The 22,114-nt window shown below is 42.5% G+C and overlaps 1 protein-coding gene across 2 annotated transcripts in view; it reads left to right on the plus strand.

The window, feature by feature from the left end:
* The window catches only part of enox2 (ecto-NOX disulfide-thiol exchanger 2), a 199,572-nt gene that overhangs the window by 44,735 nt on the left and 132,723 nt on the right, over window positions 1-22,114 (plus strand). The window contains exon 1 of one of the 2 annotated variants that reach the window (XM_069669558.1): window positions 10,288-10,409. The exons of the other annotated variant lie outside the window; for it this stretch is intronic. Within the exon in view, the coding sequence (XP_069525659.1) occupies window positions 10,388-10,409 (22 nt within the window). The 5' untranslated portion in view covers window positions 10,288-10,387. Of the gene's footprint in view, window positions 1-10,287; window positions 10,410-22,114 lie in introns of those variants that run through there. 2 annotated transcript variants of the gene reach the window in all.

The raw sequence follows: 22,114 nt of genomic DNA on the forward strand, positions 1-22,114 counted from the left end.
AGCGTGTGTCAGACAGAGATAGGAAACCACATGGAGGTTTAGTTCAACAAGTCTGTACTGGTGTAGAAAGCACTCCTATGGTCTTGCATTCATTAATTGAATGTATTCTTTTGCCTTTTGCAATTTTGCAGAACCATTTTAGGTGCCTATAGTTTCTGACATTCATTCCCTTATGAGTAACATAATGGTTTTTATCCATACTAGAGGCTTTGCTTTTAGGATGTTGGCCTGTTGGACGATGGCGGGTCCACCACTTTGTTTTTTGTTTTTTTTTAAGATTTATTTTTAGGCTTTTTGCCTTTATTTTAATAGGACAGCTGAAGAGAGACAGGAAATGTAGGGAGTAGAGAGTTGGAAGACCGAAAGTCGAACCTGCGATCAGTGCTTCGAGGCCTGCAGCCACTGTACATGGAGCACCCTGCTCTAACAACTGCCTAAACCAGCACCACTTTGTTTAAGACGAAATATCTTAACAACTACCGGATGGGTTGCCATGGATTCTGTACAGATAGTAACGGTTAACAGATGATGGATTCTAATGACTTTGATGATTCTGTTTCCTATAAAAATGTTGTGACAACTATTTGATGGACTGCCATGAAATGAGGTACAGACATTCATGCCCCTCCCTCATGATGAATCGTAGTAATGCAGTGACTTTCCATCTTGTACCATCATCATGTGTCATCTGCAGAACTGATTACATTCCCATCACCCTCAGCTAATGTACAGAGATAAGATACTGAACAAGGTAAACATTGTATCTGCTTAACATCAGCATGTTAGCATTGTCATTTAAAGCATTCCAGCAATTGAAGACGTGTGAAGACTGGCTCGCACACCCTCAGTCATGTTATCACATCTCCAGATAAGCTGTTAGTCTGCCTTCAAGTGTTTGCCTTTTACTGCAACTTTATGTAGCTAGCAGGATGCTACACTACTCTAAAAAAGGGTAATAATACTCATTAAATGGACAATAATGTGTTGCATAACTTCCAAAAACTGCGATACAAAGGCTGTTCAACATGCATAACATTCGGCATGACATTACTCCGTCTCTGTGAGCTGTTAATGTATTTTGTCCAAACAATGGGCGCCTACAGTACTCTGTCTGAGCACAGAAACTGAACTGAGTAGGAAACTGACAGATTGCTTAAGCGAGAGGAAAGAGAGGGGGAATGAAAAGCGCCTTTCTTGCTGGGCTTTGGCCGATGAGTGTGTCCTTTCCCATTACTCTCACACAGCGCAATATGCAGGTCAGTCAGGTGATAATGAATGCTCTGTCTGATACTTGGCCTTTCTCCCCCCCCCCTCCCCCTCCTGCTTGTCTGGTCTGCTCTCTCTGTTGTTTCCTCTCTCTTTCTCCACCCTCATACACTGCAGAGTTTTCTACTCTATCTAGTAAATTATTTTCCTCTGGTGGTTTTAATTATCTCGCAATCTCCTCTCCCCGCGTTCGCTGAGCTTCAGTGTGTGAGGCGAGAAAGATGTCAAGTTTTTCGGTTTCTTTCGTCATTAATTAATCTCTGACTGAAGGCCACAGTGTATTCACCGCGGAGCCACAATTTGTCAGGTTTGTGTGAAGAAAAAGAAAAGACACCTTTGTTGGTGGATCATTTTCTCAGTCTCCTCAGTGAACACACGATTGAAAGAACTAATCAAATTCTGAGCACAGCAACCCCCCACTGCACGACTGTCTGCAACAGGAAGGGATGTTATAATGTATTCAGCCATCATTTCCATAAAACAGTAGGCACTAGGTTCAAGGTAAGATATGGTAACATTTCCAGTTAGACATAAAATATGAATAAAAGCAGAAAACCTTCCATTTTATATTTGGTGGAAAACAAAAGACTAAATCCAAGCTACCCAACCATTTCCTATGGTCTGTAATGGGTCTGGAGTTTGTGATGCTTTCCGAATTCAAACTGTTATTTGTCCTCTATTTTTTTGTGGGGGAGTGATCCAATCGATTGGCCACCAATCCCAGTGACTGATCTATCCTCCAAGGTGAAGACTTGGAGAGTATTGGCTTCTTTGCAATGGTGCATATTTCTTTTTTTGAAGTCACAGCAGCCTTAAAGTGTGTTACATCACACAAGCAACAATGCTGCTTGTGATGTTTGCAGCAAACATTCTTCCAATGTCAAAACACGCACAGTATATATCACTCAATAACTCATGGCACACCATCAGAGCAGAAGGATGATGGTTTCTATCGTGTTAAGAGTTTTACAGTTGGGGTTTGTAGCGTTGCTTTTACTACAACATGCTTAGAATACGTCTTGACTGAAGAAAGCTCCATGAAAACATGAATGCAAATATGAGGTTTAAACTAAAACGTGATATCCGGTACCACAAACTCATGACTAATTTTCCCTTCTTGTGTTAGAAATGGGGACGTAGTTTAAGGAGGCTTCTCTACATCAAAGAATCAACACAGCGTCTCTGCTTTCTTAAAGACAATTGAATATTTGAAAGCGAGTATTTTAGCATTTTCTTTGACCCACATTTACAGTCACTGTTTGGTATTAAATGACTAGATGTTTCACTGTAGCAGTCATCAGATGAGAGATGACAAACGCTGCGACTAATACTTGAACCAGAAAAATACTATTATTGGATGTTTTGTAGAAGACTCTCAGGCTGCATGGTTGTACAGGGGTTAGCGCTGTTGTAGAGATAGACCGATATGGTTTTTTCAGGGCCGATACCGATACCGATTATTAGTAGTCAAGGAGGCCGATAACCGATATTTGGAGCCGATATTCATTTGCAGTAAAAGTGAAAATATTGGCGTCAAAACTTTGAATAATACAAACTCCAACACTTAACTTTGTTTAAATGCCTTTAAGCATATGTTTATTAAACAAACAAACAAAAAGCACAGGGAGTTCCCAGGGTCAGCAGCATCTCTTATAAAGTTAATTTACATAAATAAATAAATAAATAACTTCCTGAAGTTTTATAAAGTAAATAAAACAAAGTTAAATAAAATTTGCAAAGAAATGAACTCTTATCGGCCGTCAGATTTAAAAAATTTAAAAATAAAAAAAAGGCCGATGCTGATATGCGTGAAAATGCAGAATATCAGCGCCGATAATCGGTCTATCCCTACGCTGTTGCCTAACCGCTACAAGGTTACTGGGTCGAATCCCGGTTCAGACGAAGTGGGCCTTTCTGTGTGGAGTTTGCATGTTCTCCCCTTGCATGTGGTTCCCTGTAGGTACTTCAGCTTCCTCCGACAGTCCACAGACATGCTGGTTAGGTTAAGTGGTGACTCTAAAATGCCCGTAGGTGTGAGTGTGAAAGGTTGTCTGCCTGTGATTGACTGGGGATCAGTCCAGGGTGTACCCCACCTCTCGCCTAATGACAGCTGGGATCGGCTCCAGCCCCCACGCGAGCCTGAACAGGATAAGCGGTGTAGATAATGGATGCATGGAAGACTCTTTTTTACAATTTGGAGCTGTTTGTATATATCCAGGTGCAGTTGAGCATGTAGCTTAGCAGGTAATGAGCTCGAATAGTTTCCAGGGAATCTAATTTTTCCTCTTTAATTCCTCCAAAGACTCTTTATGCCATCTTTTGTAGGGTCATTTTTTGGTTTGACCCCTCTTTGGGAGGTTGAAGTCCGGCTACAAGACATTTCTTTGTTCTGTTATTGACTTGGATGCAGTGGAGTTTGAAACCTGGGAGAGGCCGATGGCAGATTTGGTGCCAGGACTTCCAACCAGCTTGCTGCACGACACAGCTGCCAACACGCACAGCAGTGCCCCACTTGCTCCCATAAACTGCTTTTGCATGTATCAGAGAGCTTGCAGCATTTTAACACAGTGCACTAATGTTGTAGAACAAACAAACCGGATTTGTCATCACCTCTTCCTGTCGCTATATCAGCAGCGATGCACGAGTGGTGTTTGAGTCAAGTGATTCTCTGGCTGTGAATGATGGCGGAGCAGCGAGGGCTGTTAACAACATTTCAGCAGTGCAGAAGGGTTAACAGTTGTTTTGCGCTCAGTTTGAGACCCATTTCCATCAATATTCATGCTGAGGGGGAATTCTCCAGTTATAGGCCTGTCCTCTTTTCAGAGCTTAATCCGGTTTCCAGAACAGATGCTGCAGTCACCAAGGCGCCAACAGTAACTCCCTCTTCTCAGATCGTCATGAAAACTATGGCAAACATGGTTCTGCATCTCAAAACATGTTGGATCCAGCTCCTTTTTATGGCGCCTTATCACTCCCCCACAACTCATTAAATTCCTCCAGGAAGGAATACACCAGTACGCGAACTGGGACACTGTGAGGCTCATTTAATGATGTGTGACTTAAGCTGGGGAGTCACCTCAACCTTCCCTGTCCAGATGATCATCTGCTAACCATCAGTCAGGGGGCAGGGGTGTGAGGTAAGGAGGGAGGAGGAGAAGAAGGAAGATGTAATTAGAAAGGGAAGGATTAAGGAAGATAGAGGTCAAAGATAACTAGCGAGAAGCAAAAGATGGAGATGTACCCTACATTTCTGTGCTGGCTGTCTTCCTCCATAGAGGGCACTGGAGTTAATGACGTTTTTTACTCGTGCATGGGCTACAAACACTCCGTTCATTGATCTCAAAATGGAAGACACCAAATACCACGGCAGTTCTGCTTTCCACCGAGCAGAACCTTTTTAAGCATCATCTCTCGTACGCTCGGCAGGCCTCCCGGAGCAGCTACCTGAACCCTGTTGTTCGGCTGGAAAGGGCATATTGATACAACGTTCTGCTGCACTCGTACCAAGTGAAAACAGGAGTCTGTGATTCTGCAAATTACTCAATAGAGGCAGACAAAGTGTGCCAACATCTCCCAGGACAAATCGTCATAAATGTTGTGTAAAGGGAAATTGACTGAAACGAATGCTAGTTAAGAGGACGGCTATGCCTCTCAAAGCCCTTGTTAAAATTGTACGATGATAGTTGTCAATGAGGCCCAGCTTCCATTTAAGATGCAGTAACTGAATATGAATTGTTCATAATATGAGGGATTTCTGTGTTGAAGGTATAATAAGGAGGATTTTCCGAGAAAAATAAAATATAGACTTTTACATAAATAATATAATATAAATCATCACTTATGGGCCTCTGTACATGTGTGTTGGTGAGTGTGTGTGCAGACCCTGGTGAGACACTTCCCTCTGCATCTATTTTGCTTTGCACGCGACGTTTTCAGGAGGGGAGCTGTTGTGGTTCCCTGAGCCAATCACAGCGCAAAGGTAACCGACGGTTAGCATGCTAGCGCAACCGTAACCGTGAAGCTGTTGGTGTTAGCTCGGCAGGTTGGGCGAGTGAGAGTGAGCTTCTGGTGACGAAGAGCCCAGAAGGAAGGGCCCAGTTTGAATGTGTTGTTGACAAAATGCAAGGAAAAATTATTATACCTTTAACTCAACAAATGTATTGAGCAGATGAGATCTAAGAGCTCTATACATTTCTGCTCTCGCGTGTGAAACTGAGACGAGCGAGATATGCGCTCATGATTTATGGAGCAGGGTTCCTCAGAGACGTCCTCTCATAAAGAAAGAAATGGTGAAATCTAGCAGCCCCACAATTTCCCCTCACATTCAAGCCGGGCGGATTATTAAACTAAAGACAGCTGTAATGTCACCAAACACGCACGTTCTCATCCGAAACCATAAAAGCAAACGAAGGCTGCTTTCATCTGCTGAGGCGCAGAGTCAAATTAGTGTTTGATTTGAATGTTTTGCTAGACTAAGCAGGCCACTGAAAGAACGGCATTGTTAAAAAAAATCAAGACATCAGTAAAATGTCATTCCCAAGGGACACTGAAATTGAATGAGAGCATGCACTGGCTGTTACTCATTACTACTGGCTGACAGGGGTAATTGAATTCTGCCGAGAAAAATAACTCTGTTTATTTATTATTAAGTCTTTTATGGAGGAAATGTTGACAACCGAAAAACAAGCAATCAATTGGTTGCTTTGTTCTTTGCTTTATATCCTTGAAAGCAGATGGTCAATAAGTTACTCCTGACTGGGTTTTTATCTGCTTTTGGGAAACTGTCTCTTGAATTTGACGTGTTTCTGTCTACGATATGTATTTCTAACAAACTTCAAAGTCCATGTGAGTATAAGCTTGTCCATCGAGTATGTTTCAAAGACTTGGTTGCAGTCCAGCTGTTAGAGGGGAAAAAATGTCCCCTTATTATCCTCTCCGCCCACCATGGAGGTTATTTTTGGTCCAACTGTGATTGTCAGCAGGAGAACAGGAAAACGACTGGCCTGATTGTCATGAAACTTGGTTGACGGGTGACGCACGGGTCGGGTCAAAGAATACCTTTATTCTTAGAGCGGATCCATATCTGACTCGCCAAGGAGCAATGAATACTTTGATATAACTTTTAGCCCAGAGACTAGTTTAGTTGGACATCTTTGACATATTTAACATGCCAGTGTTTCCTGTACAGCATTCTGGCGCAAGATGAATGAAGACTCATAGGGAAAGAAAATAATCCATATAGTTTTGGAGGTGTATCCAGACAGTGGTCCAGCTTGTACATTTGCATGTCATAGGAGACTGGACTAATGGCCTTGGCGGAGGTCTCTAATCTCTGAGTGGCTTTCTTGTTGGGTTGTGTTTCTCACACCTTTCCAAGTATCCTCATTGTAACACAGAAGGGCACTCTGAGAGCGCTGGCCTCCATCAAGGCCAACAGTCCGGCCTCATATCGACTTGGAAAAAACTGCATGTCTGACATACCTCCTGCATTTATGTCTAGAGTGATGCTTAAGGTGGCTGATCTGTTTTAGAGTATGATTAGAGGCAACACCAGTGAAACAAATCAGTCAGTGTTTCTGTTTATTCATGAGTCGCATCTGCTATTAAATGCTTGTTCTTGAGTCAATCCCAATCCACTCCAAAATTTGATTGGTTCTCTTTCTCATCAGTCCACCAATTTTCATGACAATTGTCAGTGCGTTTGTCTGTCATCTTCTCTGCGGAGCTAACAATAACTTTTTGGTGCCTTAAAATTGTTGATTTTCTCCCAGATATGTCTTCAGGACAGTCTACAGTACGTTTTATTTTGAAAGGATAAAAAGTTTGCATGACTAAAACTCAAACAATAAGTCTGCATACAATAAGAAATGTGTCAGAAGAAACAAAGATGCTCCCCCACAGTTGTTTACGAGCTGTCTAGTAGTTTCAGTGGTATCTGCAAAGGGAAGTTGTCAGCTTGTATTACCTTTTAAGTCTGCTTTTCTACCTGTTTGAGATGAATCTTTATATAATTATTATATTTACTGTAAAAAGATCCTTCAACAACGGCTGACTGTAAATATCCATATTGTGTTTTCAGGAAAAAATGAACAAACCCTGCTGTTTTCTGAAAAAGAAACCTGGTTTATTCCTCTAAATCTGCCACTGTGGATGAAAGACGCAGCATCGTAAGTTGCTGTCAAACTGTACTTTGAATCATTCCAACACAGTGTCTGTAGAAAAGTGTATTTCTGTCCCCACAGAGGACTGGAAATAGAGAGCTATTTTGAGTTTTGGAAAAGGGAACAGCACTTTGGCCTTTGAAAAATACTTTTATTTACCTCCCAATATGATTTTGTGACGGCAGACTTATGTTGGGGCAGAGGAGAAAATAATTTGACCCAGCAGATATTTTCCAAACATTGTCCCAGGCCTTTTAACCTGAACTACCTAACCTCAGTTTTAGCTTGTGTTTGTGTGTGTATGTGCACGTTTGAGCGCTTCCCCTGCCTTTTGAGAAACACACAGTTGCCAGTTTATTAGGTACACAGCTTAGACTAAGTTTTTTAATACAGCAGCTTTCATTGAGTCCTCCATTACCTTCATTAGGGCTATATAGTGTTACAGTATAGTTATAATGCCTTTGTTGCAACACTGGGGAAACTAAGAACAGCAGGTGATGCAAACATCACACCTGTGTAGTTCAATGAGAAGACATTATTTTTAGATCATGTTCCTTTACATTGCTTTCTGCTGTTTAAAGTTTTACATTGGTTTTACAATAGTTGAATAATAGTTAAACTTAACAATTAGCGCCACCAGATGATTATGTGGATGCACTCAATGCCTAAATCGTTCAGCAGTGAATGGAAGCATGCATGCTTTGTATTTTCTCTTGCCTATTTTCTGGAAATCTCATCCCAAGTTTATTTCATCCCAAGGTCCATTTAGTGGTTATTCTAGCTCCTTTTACACCGCCAGTTCAAGGCGGGATTTTTACACCTCTGTTACGCCTCGTCCTCTACGTAAAACACACAGAGGCGGAATGGTGGGTGAGAAGTTGTTCCGCTTCTGAGCCGGCATCGGAGGTATTAGCGGAGGCGTAACAGAGGCGAAACAGCATCAGTGTAAATAGCAGAGCCGGCAGGGTGGTACAACACCGTGTGCGTGTATCTGAAGAAAGCACGTTTGTTTAAACCTCGCGAACAGTCCAATGTAAAATAGCAAAGGCTGCATGATGGCGGAGCTTCGTTATGGCGCTGAGGTGGAACCGCAGTGTTAAAATGGCTAGAGATGTAACAGAGGCGAAGCGGCAGGGCGGGACAGTGCCGTGTGTGTGTGTGTGAAGCTTGTGTTTTTTGTTTACATGGTGCAGAACGCTGTGTAAAAACACACACTGGGGCGGCTTTACCGGCATAACAGTGGAGCTTCGTTACAGCGCTGTGGCGGAACCGCAGTGTAAAAAGTGCTTCTGTTGCCTTCCAGCACATCACATGGTCCTCATCAGCACATTAAGTCCTAGATGTGCTCAAAATCAAGACAATTTTGGACATTTACATCCAAACAGAACAGCTTTATGGACATTTTGACAGTTTGACACCTATATCAACACCTTTCTAACAGTGTAATATCCATTAATGTAGAGCTGTTGTTTTAGACTGCATCAGTCGCAGCCAGGTGTCTCTAATAAACAGGTTACTAATCTGCTGCATGCTGACCTATTCACGCTCCTAATAAGAAACAATTACTCAGGAAATTGTTTTCATTTTCTCATGGAAAAACTCTTAAAGCACACTGATTATATCAACCCAAATGAAATGTAAACCCTTCCTGACACACTGTTACTATTAGGATCTGGACTGAGTGTTAACATTGAACACTGCCTCCTCCAGGATCCACTCTAAACCAGACTGCAGGGAGTTCATTAGATCAGGATTAAACGACTCGCCTGACCACTGCAGTGACACATTAGAGATGATTCTCATGCACGTTTTGTTTACATGTCTCCGTACACAGCCTGTGTCTCATTATGAAAGCATAATAGTGTTTGCTCTGCTGTTTTCCTTCTGTAATTAATCTTCTGGCTGCGTGTTGATCAAACCAAATCTGTTCACGCTCTCAGTAAATGTTTTAATGTTTTTATTCCGCACAGCGTGAGTCCGAGATTACACAGATATTTTGGCGTGAATGCTTCTGTTAGAGCAGGAATCCTCGACCATCATCTGTGGAAAACTCCGTGAGGCATGGCTGAATGCAGGTGCTGTTTTCAAGTGGGCAAACAAAAACAGGTCACGTGGTCTTGAGCCCAAAACAGAGACTCCTTCTGCGGCTAAATTAGTAGAATTCCACTTATTTTTAACTAATACCTTAATCACTTAGACTAGTGCTCTCTTATTGTATATTTTCTTTTAATTAGAGAGTGTATCTTTAACCTGGGGAATGGCAGGAATGCCTCTCATCACAGCCTGCCTGCTAAGCATTGCTATTGAACTGATAATCTCTATGCTTCTCCTCCTCCAACTGGCAGGCTACAGAATGACACCATCTTAAAAGCACAGCTGTCAAAAGTTTTGGATAAATTACCTTGCCTTTTTTTGATGTATTTATTGCTTGGCTACACATCAGAAAAAGCCGTAAAAATCTTTCCATAAAGCATGGTTTTTCAGATGATGGTTTATCAGGCGTGGGAAGCGCGTTGAGTGATTCCCCTTGTTCGCTCAGGATGACTTGTCGAAGGGGTGGATCAGCTGAAGCTCCACATAAAAGCGACACCCTCCTTTGACAGTTCACCAGTGTGCTTGGGTCCGCCTTCACACGCAGAATAGGAGCAGGAGTATTGACAGCGGCTGTTTTAGCGCCCACAGACCCAGCCAAAAACAGTTCGCCTGGTAGCTTCGTGCACGCGTAGCGAACTTGCTGCTGTCGCGAACCGCGGGCACGTCGTCGCGAGGGCGGGCTCGCCTGCTGTAGCTAAAAGGTCCCGCTTCTCCTGGCTGCTCTCATTGCAGTCCAGTCTGCCGAGCGGAGCGGACTGACTGAGGGACGAGCCCCGGTGCTCCATTCAAGGATTTTTTTTCTACTTCGTACACTTCGTCCTACAGCAGAGGACCCGAAAGGAACCGTAACTCGCCTTCTGTGGACAATGTTTCTCTTGCAGTACACAGGTACGGGTTTCAAGTTTTATCCCGCACGCGCTCTTCCTTCAAACGGTCTCTTCTTAATAGCAGAAATGTTATTTTTTGTGGTCCACACAGCACGCCGACTGTGCGTACTTGTATTGCTGCAGGCTAGAATCTATCACTGGACCGTAGGGGGTTATGTGGCCACATTTGTATCGCTTATCTCTTCGTTGTTTGATATAAGTTAAACAGCATTATAAGAGATATTCTCGCTGTGTTTGGTCCGTTAATTGTCGGGCGTATACCAGCTGTTGAGACCGCATAAGAGGAGCTGTGCTGCCTGTCTCCACTGTGGTACGGTTGTTTAAACGTATAAGCCTCGGCATTGAGGTGTAACGGTGTGCTTTATAATGATATATGACAGTAATTATATAATTTACGCATTTTACGCTTGTTTATCGGTGTAATATGGAGCAGCAGTTGTTTTTATTTTGACTGACACACGCCTATACTGCAGCTGTTTATGGATGAAGTTTTAGATGTAATCCGCGCTGACGCCGGATCCCTGCTATTCAAATGCATGATTTTCACACGCTGTGCAGCACGGTTTCTGTTATGTTTCGGCAGCATAATCGACATTAGTGAGTCAGAGTATATTCAATAGGCCTATCATGCAGCGGCGTGCGTGTTTATGAGATATAAGTTGTTTCTTTGCTGCGACGTCCAACTATTAATATTTCCGTGTCATTTATTCCCGAGTCGCCGCAACGCATAAACAGCATGGCTTTTAAATGGGACATTTTCTCTGGGTTTACAGGATGTAATTAAGCGGGGATGATGTTTGGACTCTCACATTAACCTGCTTACTCTGCTTTATTCTGGCACTGTGCTCACCAGCCTTCCTCTGTTTATAGTCATGGTAAATTTACCTCAGATGTCCCACTGCTTTCTCTGCTGTCTGTGCATTCACAGCCTGTAACCGCTGCTTTTCTTAAGCTCATAAAAGCAGTGACTTGTCAAAGATTAGTCCCATGGTATTAACTTGCTGTTTGTCATTGCAGCGAGTATACTGGCTAAAAAGCTGTTCTCTTATCCCCCTCTTGTGTGAGAACTTTACAAAACACTGCTTTTTGTAGCCTTTTTAGCATTTAATAACAGAATTTGCCGTTATCTCAAAGAGGAAATGTAATTAATTTTGCGAGGAGGCTAAAAGTTGTTCAGTGCACTAATTAGAATAATTTCACAGTGCATAATTAATCATGTAGTCTGATAAAACCTATAGTTTAGGACAGAAATAGCAGGGGAAAAAAAGCTTGGCTTTTGTCCAGTGCACGAACATGTTTCTTGTCCTTCTCTAATTGTAAGGTTTCACTGTTACGCTGTTGTTGTATCTTGGGCAGAGAGAATAGAACAGTTCCCGTCTCCTCTCTTCCCCTCCTCTCAAGAGGCACAAACATGCTTTGAATCAAATTGAGTGGATGGGGGGGTCGAGTAGCTCCCCATGACCACTGGGAGAGAGAAGGTCCATCAGGCCTTGTGACAGCCATTTACCTCCACGCTGCACTCGTCCTCTCTGATCAATTGGCAGAGCATCCTTAGATTGCCTTTAATGGTGTGAGGGAGGGGGGCACTTTGCTCAGGTCTGTCAGAGAGGAAGATTTAAAGGTTGTGCATAGAGAGCTTGAGAAGGAGCTTAAATATTTCAGCTCTCTTTGGCATAGGATGGGAGTGCTGCAGAAGAAATTAAGACAGAATACAGAGTGGACTTCTGCACAATACTGAGAGATTTGGCAGCTTTGGGAACTCACTTTTTAATTGGTTGGTGCATGACAATTTGTGGTTACTAAGTGGCATTCTCATTGCAGTCGCTGTCGAGAAAAACAAGCAAAAGTGTCAAAGACAAAAAAGGAAAAAGCAGAATACAAAGTAAAAGTTTGAGTCATATGTCACATTTTAGCAAAAACCAGCCAGCTCACTGAGAGCGTAACCAAGTGGAAATGTATTTGGGAGACAGACCCTCAGAATTGGCAGCATCAGAATCACAAGACACCGCAACAAACTCAAGCACTTCACCTGAAAAGAAGAAGCGTTTCGGCTTCTGTCTCATCCATGCTTGGGACAAACTCCCACAGCGATTCAATGACTCAGCCTCCCTATCGGTATTCTGCGCTGCTGCTGTCACCTGACTGCTCAAAGCTGAACTGACAGACACAGAGGAAGCTCTTTAGCTCACTGAAGAGGCAAGTTTTGCACATAAATTCAAATGTGAATTCCACATATACTGTATATCTGTGGCCATCTGTCGGTTGTTAGATAAACCAAGCCAGTCAGCGTGGTCCTGCTCATACTAGCCCCATCGATATGGCAAACGCTAAAGAGAAACACAAGTTCGAACGCTCCCTGTTTCGGGAGAATTTTAGCCTCTCAGTAGTTTTCAGCAACACTGAAGTATGCCTATAGATTAGGGCTGTCTACAACAGTGTTCTGCTGTAGTACAGATGTGCCTTTGGAAAAATGTACCTAACTCGTTTGAGAAAACATCATCAGTGTTTCTGTTAACTTGACGTACATCAAAACCAATCAATCAAATCTAAAACCAGCAGAGTTTAAGATGTTTTTGTCGTTTTCAGATGATTTCTTGCAGCAGATATTTGTACTTGAAATTATAAATGTAAACCATGCAACTCTAAAAGAAACAAAGCCTATGATTTTAGCTAACTTGTTAGCACTTATTCTGCATGCAGTAGATACTAAAATAATTGCCCTACAGGATGAACCTTAAAGACATTTCTTTAAGGCTTTCCATCGAAAGTTCGTCCCCTGGGTCTTTTACTACAGCTCCATAACCGGTGCCAAAGTTAACCCTGAATGTTGTACATAGTTCTGCTAAATGCAGCGATATTGTTTGGCTAGTTAAGAGCTGTGATAAACCCTTATGAGCCCTAAAGTTTCCACTACAACAGCCACTAACAACACCAATGACAGAGGATGATGATGATATACATATATCTAAAGACAGAGATGAGGTCAAGGACAAATGAGTTAAGTCTTTTCTTTGCTAAGTTTTGAGTGAAAATAGGACTGTACTGTGCCATTTGACCACTATCAGTACTCTGTGAGGATGAATTAACTGTTAAGATGAACCAATCTGGTAACAGGTAAAGCTGTAATGTGCTGGTACATGTTGTCGGTGGACCCGCCAAGAACACGAAGGAAGTCCACAGTATCCATATTTGTGGATTACACTGTTTTATACTCAGCTACCCATCACTAAACAAGAGCCATTTATTACCAACACTTTACAAAGCTCCTGTTGGAAAAGAGCTGCGAAGATGCTTCCTCAAATCACTCTTTACAAGATGCTTGGCTGCTTTTGTCTCGTCACTCCCCTTCATGTGGCGCTACCACTCGGCACACCATCTGTCGGGCTGGTGTTTAAGACTGTTGGTGTAATAACTTGATTGTTTCATTGCCTCACCACTCATCCTAAATCTCCGTGGCAGCCTAATGTAGAGTAATGATTGTTTATTCCTGTGTCTAATGCTCACTTGTATGTGCCCTCCAGAAACCCCATTTGACTTGGTCTAATTGTGCAGCTTGTGAATAACAACAACATTAAAGCGAGTCTGAAATCTGTTCAGGTTGAAGAAAAGTATATTAGCTTGTGTGAAAGATCCCTGTGAGGACCAGCAGTGTTGGCAGCGGCAGCCGTTCAACCAGCCATCTGGTATTGAGTAGCTAAGAGAGCTTGGCAGCCTGTAGGCAACCAACTCAGGGGCTGCAACCATATCACTGACAGAGCTCTTCATTTCTAATCACTTTCATGATAAGCAACCACGCAGGGAACTTTGGAAATAGGAGCTAAGGACTCGTGCAACAGCACATTCAGGAGCTGCATGAAGGATGAAGTGAGCCATCAGCCTTATTCTGCATTAGCTGTGTATGAGCGGTGAGTGAGACGGGATTGCGGGCTGCAGTGCTGCCGTGTTAAACCCTGCTGACAGTCCCTTTGAGCCGAGGAGAATACAGAAGCAGTTTGAAGGAGCTGGATTAGGTTTTTCTCCAGGGAGTTGCTGAACAACTTTGCTACATTTTCAGATTTACTCCCAAAAACATCGAAAGAAAACTTCTACATTATCTATCGTACGCTCTGTGTTAGGGTACAGCACAACAACATAAGAGACCTGTTTTACATTGACACTGATGCTTGATGCTCTTAAGCCCCAATTTGTCCAACTTTGTATCCAGTAACTTTTACTGAATCAAATAAGGCCCTTTGTTTAATAGCAGCAAATTATAGTGCCATTAAACCCGTCATAGCGTGTGAGTCACCAGACAGAGAGTTGCTGTGTCATTCCGTAAACCAAAGTTTGCGTCAGTACAAAGTAAAAGAACTTTGTAATTCTGTGGCCACACGTTTCTGTGTCTTGGCAGTCTCCAGAGGGGCTGACTGGTTGCTGGTTTATGTAGGGACAGAGCCACTTACACAGTAGTGATTATGTTGTGTGGTAATCAATGCTTTACAACTTGGACTGAACTTTGTTTTGGATTTTTTTAGAACTCTGTCTTAACTTTGTTAACTCGGGCTGCTTATAAGAAACTGCCAGAGGGGCTGTTTTGTTTCCTTAGTAAGGAATCAATCTGAGCTTCATTATTTTGTGAAGAAATGAACTCTTTTTTGCAACAGCCGAATTGAACTCTTGCGGGCAAAGAATTGCTTTCTTGATTAGCACTTTAGGTGACTTATTTCTTGTGCGTTATCATTAACGTACACTCACAGGCCACTGCTTTAGGTACACCTGAAACATCTAAAGCAAAATACAACAGCACTGCCATGGATTCTGCTTTTATCAAGTTTAGGTTTTGTTGACTTTCGGAAGTCGGAAGTGTGTAAATTAAATTATCTTTATTACTGAGGCCGTAGTTAAAGGTGGTACTGAACTAAATTATATTGAGTTGTGTCTCCCTATTTACATACATGAGGGGGCCAGAGTATTAGAAACACCTCTGAATATAATGCAGCTCAGTACAGCCCCACCACCAATGATGACCTTGACGCTGAAATATCATTGGATTAACACCTCTATGACCGCTTAGAAAAGAGCCTGTACATTGCAGGCAACATGAAAGCAAATCTTATGGCTGAGCTGGTGTATTGGATTACTTTAGATTTCTCAGGTGTACCTAATGAAGTGGCCGGTGAGGGTTGCAACTAGCATTTACCTACTTTTGTAATAAGGGATGCACGATATTATCGGCACGTTATCGGTATCAGCCGATATTGGCTTAAAAATGAACTATCGGATATCAGCCAACACGCCGACCTGCGCGGCGCAGCGTGATGATGTCACGTGTGTCTACCTGCAGCATGAGAGAGTTAGAAGCCAAAATGTCCGTGGTGTGGAAGTTTTTCAAAGTGTCCGAAATAGATAGAAAAACTGCTATTTGCAATGACTGCTCAGCTTCGGTGATGCGAGGAGGAGCCAAGGCAAAGTCTTTCAACACTACAAACTTGATTAACCATCTCAAGACCCGTCACCCCCCGACCGCTGTAACAAATGTGATCAGAGTATCACCATTATACTGTACGCTAATTCCAATACAGAAGAGAGTTGATGATCTCTGCAATTAGGTGTGCGGAAAAAAATATCGGTATCGGTAATCGGCTAAATGAGTTGTAAAATATCGGCATATCGGATATCGGCAAAAAATCCAATATCTTGCATCCCTATTTGTAATGTTAAGTCATGAAAGGGAAAACGGTGGGAATGTCCATTGAAAGAATCCGATGCCACAAGGCAACACCAAGTTTGTTCTCTACTGTTCCAAAATATTCAATTCACTATAACTTAAGATCAAGAAAGCAGCAACTTCTGACATTTAAGATCTTAGATCAATCAACTATTTGGTGTCTTGCCCAAACAATAAATTATCAAGTGAACTGCTGATTTTCTCCAATCCACTAATCCATAATGTGGCTAATCGTTGCAGCTGTCAGGTAGGAAATCTTGACTTTACAAGGCTTAAATTGCCTGTAATTAGATTGTAGGTGTTTGTTTCTTTTGACGTGACTTTTTTATGTTGATGCTACAACAAACGCCAGACTCATCTTGCTGTAATAACTACAACGACTTGCTCAAGTTGTGCCACTCATGTGCCTTGGCATTGACAGGCATATCTGTCAGACCTTTAACAACTAAAAAATTAAAGAGCAACATCCCGGGCAACCTGCTCGACTTGTGCTTATGTTTGTGTTTTAGTAATGAGAGGCACCACAGCTGTCACTTTAATGTGCAGACCTAGGCATAGCTGTATCTTGCTGTCTGTCCCACTTTAGTGTGCTGAGGAGAGGACAACACAATATTGCACCTCCCCGGCAGTGTGGCATTCCCTCGAGAAAGAATGAACCTGAGTTTTTGTTTTTTACACTGGCATTTTTTTCCCCTCACCAGTAGTGCCAAGAGAAGCAATTGGAAGTAGCACAGCACATGGCGTGATGGATCACCAGAGGGATGTGGGACACTACACTACATCTCTGGAGTTACCTGTGTCCACTGCTGCTTCAGGGATTGTATTACAATAAATTTTCTGCCTGAGCATTGGATGATAAATGGAGCCACTAAATCTAACTTTTATTTAGGCGTCGCCTTGCGTATGGGTTTTCTTTTTTAATATCATAAGAATTGGCTATTGCATTTACTGCGGATGTATTTGTGAGGAACCAGAATTTATTACAGGAAACTTCACGACATTTATTACACCTTTGCCGCTGTGCTATGAATATATGGCCGTGCAGAAGCTGACCCTCTCGGTCCGAATCTGTTCGTCCAAACATTGATATGTTGAACATTTCCCCTATAGAGAAAATGGAGAAAGCTGAGACCATGCTTCAGCAGTTTGACCAGAGAACAGGGGTGTCCACAGAGATTGCCTGTCTGGAAGGCAGCCATCGCTCCAGTGTAATAGAGACTGAGAGCCCAGATTTATGTGGCTCTTACTTTGGGAAGAAGGAATGGCTTAAGGGTTGGGTAGAAGGAGCATGAAAACAAAATGGTACCAGAATGGATGGAGAGAATGCAACCATGAATGCATTATTTATAGAGTTGCAGAGGTTCTCTGTATGCTGTCTGTCTTGCGGGGGCATTTTGCCTCTTAGTGAAGGACTGAAAGAAAGTGCTTTCATGGTTTAGTAGGTAGAACATGTCTGCAAGACTAATAAGTTCATAGTCTGAAGCATGTTAAAATTATAGAGTAGCCCTCTGTGGAAAGGAAGTTGGAAGAGATGGACTAACCAAAGAAGTTTCCATTTGCAAAAACATTCTTCATGGTGAATTTTGTTTGGGGTGTTTCTTTCCATTTCACATCAACAAACTCACACTCTTAAGATCCCCACTGTGCAGAACCTTTCATACTGCAGCAGAAAAAACACACTATCTCAATGTCATTGGAACTGCTCTGAAAGGTTTGGTGTTTGAGCTCAAAGGAAGCCCTGTACTTGCGTGTTTACCGCACTGAGCCTGGATAACGTCAACCCCCCGCTGCTGGATAAATGCGAGGCTTTTTTCCGCGCTCGGCACATCTTACTGACCAATATTTGCTTTTTTTTTTGAGGAATGGGAGGTCAGCGTTTACGGGAGGATGATACAACACCAGTGTAACATTTTGACCATGGAATAGGGGTGTAGTTTTCAGTCGGGTTCTTTAAATTATAGCTCCGTCTATTTTGGACCGTTGGAATTCCAGTTGAGGTCAGGCTTTGGGTGAACTTTAGAGCCCTCTCAGTGACATGGTCATGGCAGGTTGAATTGAGGACATCCGCACAGAGGGCTTAAGTTCAAACCCAGACACTTGACTTTCTTGGTCTCACATAGGATGTTATGTCTCGGTGGTATTTTGGTCAATAATAAATTAAAACTCCTATTTTCTTCATTGTAGTCCATATTTACATTCAATTAATTCAATTTATCCCATTTAGTTTGTATTAGTTAGTTAATAGGTCACTTCTATCTGTCTATAGAGACTGTAAAATGTCATCCAAAGCCAACCAATCATAGGCTGCACTCCAGAAAAGTCTATTTTTAATGTGAACAACTTTCCTCCAGCGTGTCTGAATGTTATCGCTTAGTACACCATTAGTCTTGTTTCCTGTAAGAACACCGCAGCATTCTTACTATTCATTAACGCCTGTTTAGGAAAGCACCATTAGTATGAGCGGCTGAAGCTCAAATTACGCCGTCACCCCTCGGGCGAGTGTCGGTGAACTTTTCAGGGAAAATGTAAAACAGGCGCTCGGAGGAAACTGTGAAAGAAACGACGGCTTGAGCCAAGTGATTTTTCACCGCACCTGCGCGGCTGTTATTTGGTTTGCATGCTTCACAGTGAAAGTGTTTTAGCAAACACTGGAAAAGCTGTGAGCAGAGATCACATGGAAATCAGTCAAGTAAACAGTACATTAGCAGCTGGCTCTGGTGTGTTTTGGCTATCCAGGTGTGATGGAGAGATTGGCTCTGCCCTGGTTGCTGCTTGAATTGCGTCAGAGAATATTTACATAAAGATTAGTTTTTTGTAAACTTTGCCCTATGGTGAGCCTTTTCAAATCAATCAAAGCTCAGTGAGCTGCAACGCCAGGCTCCAGTCACAGGAGTAGCAGCCTGTCGCTGTCCAGTTTTTGAGCCTGTATGTGTAAACTATGTATGCTTTTAGATCTTTACTGCAGCTTTATTGGAGTTATACAAACTGTTCCAAAGCTGAGTCATCCTGGTGGATGAGGGGTTTAAGATGTTGCCCATGCTAGCTTTCCCATTTCCTGTCAGATCTCTTCTGTAAACTATCAAAGGGTAAGGGTTTTAAAAATCCAATAAAGAAGAATAAAGAGATAATTTTTCTAGTACACAATATAAGCATTCCTAGAATCTGCTTTCACAATATCTTTGGCACTTCTGCATTGCAGTTTCTTATCTGCCTACATACACGCTGATCTGTTTCATGTGTCTAGTTAGCTCATACTTGCAGATATATTTCAGCCTGGTTCAGTGATCTCTCGATATAAAATCACTGGACTTCACTTGTAAGCCTGAAACTTTCACAGTTTAAGAGAAATAGTCTGTCAGTGGAGTTGTCTTACAGCATCTCAAAAATAAATGAGCAGCGTAAATGTCTCCGAGATCAGTGCCCAGAAATCCATGCCCTCAACCCCCTGCCTCGCATTATTACTCAGCGCTCTCTGCCAGCAAGTTCTTTCAATCAGCGTACATCTATACATCTTGAAATGCTCTTTGAACTGTCCTGTTTGTGCCAGCGAACTAAACTTTTGTTCTTGGCTTCCTATAGACCGTCAAACACGCTGCGCTGCAATCCATCAGTACGGTTATTGAGATGATCCGTCCTCGATGCTGGATGTGGTTCCTTCCTGTGGGCATATGCTGACAACAGCTGACTTAACATCATGGCACTGAACACAGCCATTACAGACAGGGGAGGTAATTGGATTCACAAATCAGCCATGGCTCGGGGTTTATAGTGGCACTGGGCTTTATGGGTCATATTTCAGAGAGCGGTGGGCAGTTTGTCAGAGTGGGGCTTGGTTGTAACGTGAAACTGGTGCAGGAAGGAGAGTCAAGAGGAGAGTCTGAGGTTTCCTTTTGCCTTAGAAAGACTCAAGGAGAGAGAATACACCGCATCCTGTAACCTGTATTTCCCAAACAAGGTCTTGTCAGATATTATAGCCTTAGGTGTAAATTGACAAAAATACTCGCATTGCTTTTCTGTGTTCTTTGGTTGAAATTGTCCTCTTGACTGTCTTGACCTTGCCGTCTTATAACCACTTTCTTTCAGTTTATCGTTCCATTTCAGTGCTTTATGTGGAGCCTGTGCCTCTAAACCATTTATTCTATACATATCCATTTCTTCCTGTTCCTTTTTTTCTCCCTTTGTAGACAAATAAAATTCCCTGAGTCACAGGGAGGTCGATGATAAAGTGTGTGTGTGCGTGTGTGTGTTTTAAGACTGGGTGGGAGGAGAAGTTGAGGAAAATCTTCTTCCTGTCCTCCTCTTCCTTGAGCTGAAACATACTGCAGGTTCTCAGTCATGCTTTCTGTGCTTGTCCAAACGGAAGTCGGGGCGGGGGATCGATATGAAGATTAATCATTGTGTCCGAGCCGAGCACTGCACCAACAATGGGCATTTTTCAGGCCTCTAGTGAGCGTCCTCAGTGCTTCCCCCCGTCTGACGAGCGTTGAGCTTTAGCTTGTTAGTGTGGTCTCTGGACCGAAGCTGTGCTGAGAGAAAATTGGACCAGACTCCAGGGGTAATACGGCGAGGCTCAGCGCTGCTCAGCTCAGCACCACCAAGAGGCTAACCAGGGGTCCCAGAGCATTTTCAGGGCGTAATAGCACCTCTGTGGATATTAAGTATTTGGTTAACTGTCCTCTGAGGTATCACAAGTCGAGGGGTACCCTAGGCTTTAGTGGAAAGGTATGTTTTTCTTTCCCTTAAACATTTCCTTTGCTTGGTCTGCATTGGATCATTTACAGACGACTTTTCATGCAACAGGCTGAAATTATTTCCAGAGCTATAAATTAAAATTTAAACTCATTTATATTGCATTGTGCTCTTTTAGTGTGCTCATCTGCGAGTATTATTTAGGAGGTCTCTGAAAAATACGTTATCAATGCGTTTCTATTGAGGCACATTGATATATTGTCTCTTGAAATATCCAGTATGTCATGCCAGTAAATCAACAGCAGGTGTTGGGTGTAGGCCTGAATTGCCTGAACAGGGGAAAATTGGCCAAAAGGAGGATGATGAATTCCCCTCCTTAAGGCCGCTGGAGAATTTAAGTTTCCTTAGAGTGAAGATGTGTTTAAATCATCACTTTTATTTGATTCTGTCACAGTCAGGTGTCAAGGAATTACGTCAGGGATGATTATGTCAGGGACATTAATCTCAACTCACTCCATCCAGTAAGATTTTCCCCCAAAAGCATTTGGAATTGATTTTCTCGAATTGATCCACTATATCCATTATGTCCTGAGTTAAATGTGTGCTAGTTAGTGCTCTAAGAGTTTGTTAAGTTTGTCGCTAGACATGCTCATGTTAAGAGCTACACTTTCTTTTTTAATTTTTTTCATTTTAAAGATTATTTTTTGGCTTCATTTCGAGAGAGGACAGGGGGTAGTGCCGGAAATGGGGGAAGAGAGAATGGGGGATGACTGGCGGCCAGGGGCCGAGGGAGGGAGTTGAACCCTGGGCTGCCGCATCGAGGACTATAGCCTCTGTATATGGTCGCCAATTTAACCGCTGAGATAAACCGACACCAAGAGCTACACTTTCAAGAGTCAACTTCAGAGAGTATATCATGGACAATGTGCTTATGACACTTAAATAATGTTAAAAAATGACCATGTCAATAAGCTTGAATGAAAAGCCATGAGAAAGGGAAATGGAAAATTTCCAGCGGGCTTTGATTTGATACAAAAAACAACTTTACCCAGAGCGAAGTGCATGTTTGATTCAGAGTAAGTGGTTCAACTGAATGTCGTCACTAATTTGAGTCTATGATTCACAAGTCACTCTTTTCATCCTGATTGGGCTATTCATAAAATGTGTTATGACAATACTTGTGCTGTTCTAAAAGTAGACATCATCCAATTCTTGTCATTATGAAGCTGTGCCAACCAGAAGGATGATTCCGTAGAAAGATCTTTGTGTGGACGGTGTCTGTAATAAGTCATTTTATTTCTAAAGAAGAG

This window comes from Semicossyphus pulcher, unplaced genomic scaffold (assembly GCF_022749685.1).
Source record: "Semicossyphus pulcher isolate SPU_LCO1_2020_fin unplaced genomic scaffold, fSemPul1.0.p SCAF_2, whole genome shotgun sequence".
In the NCBI taxonomy this organism is placed as follows: domain Eukaryota; kingdom Metazoa; phylum Chordata; class Actinopteri; order Labriformes; family Labridae; genus Semicossyphus; species Semicossyphus pulcher.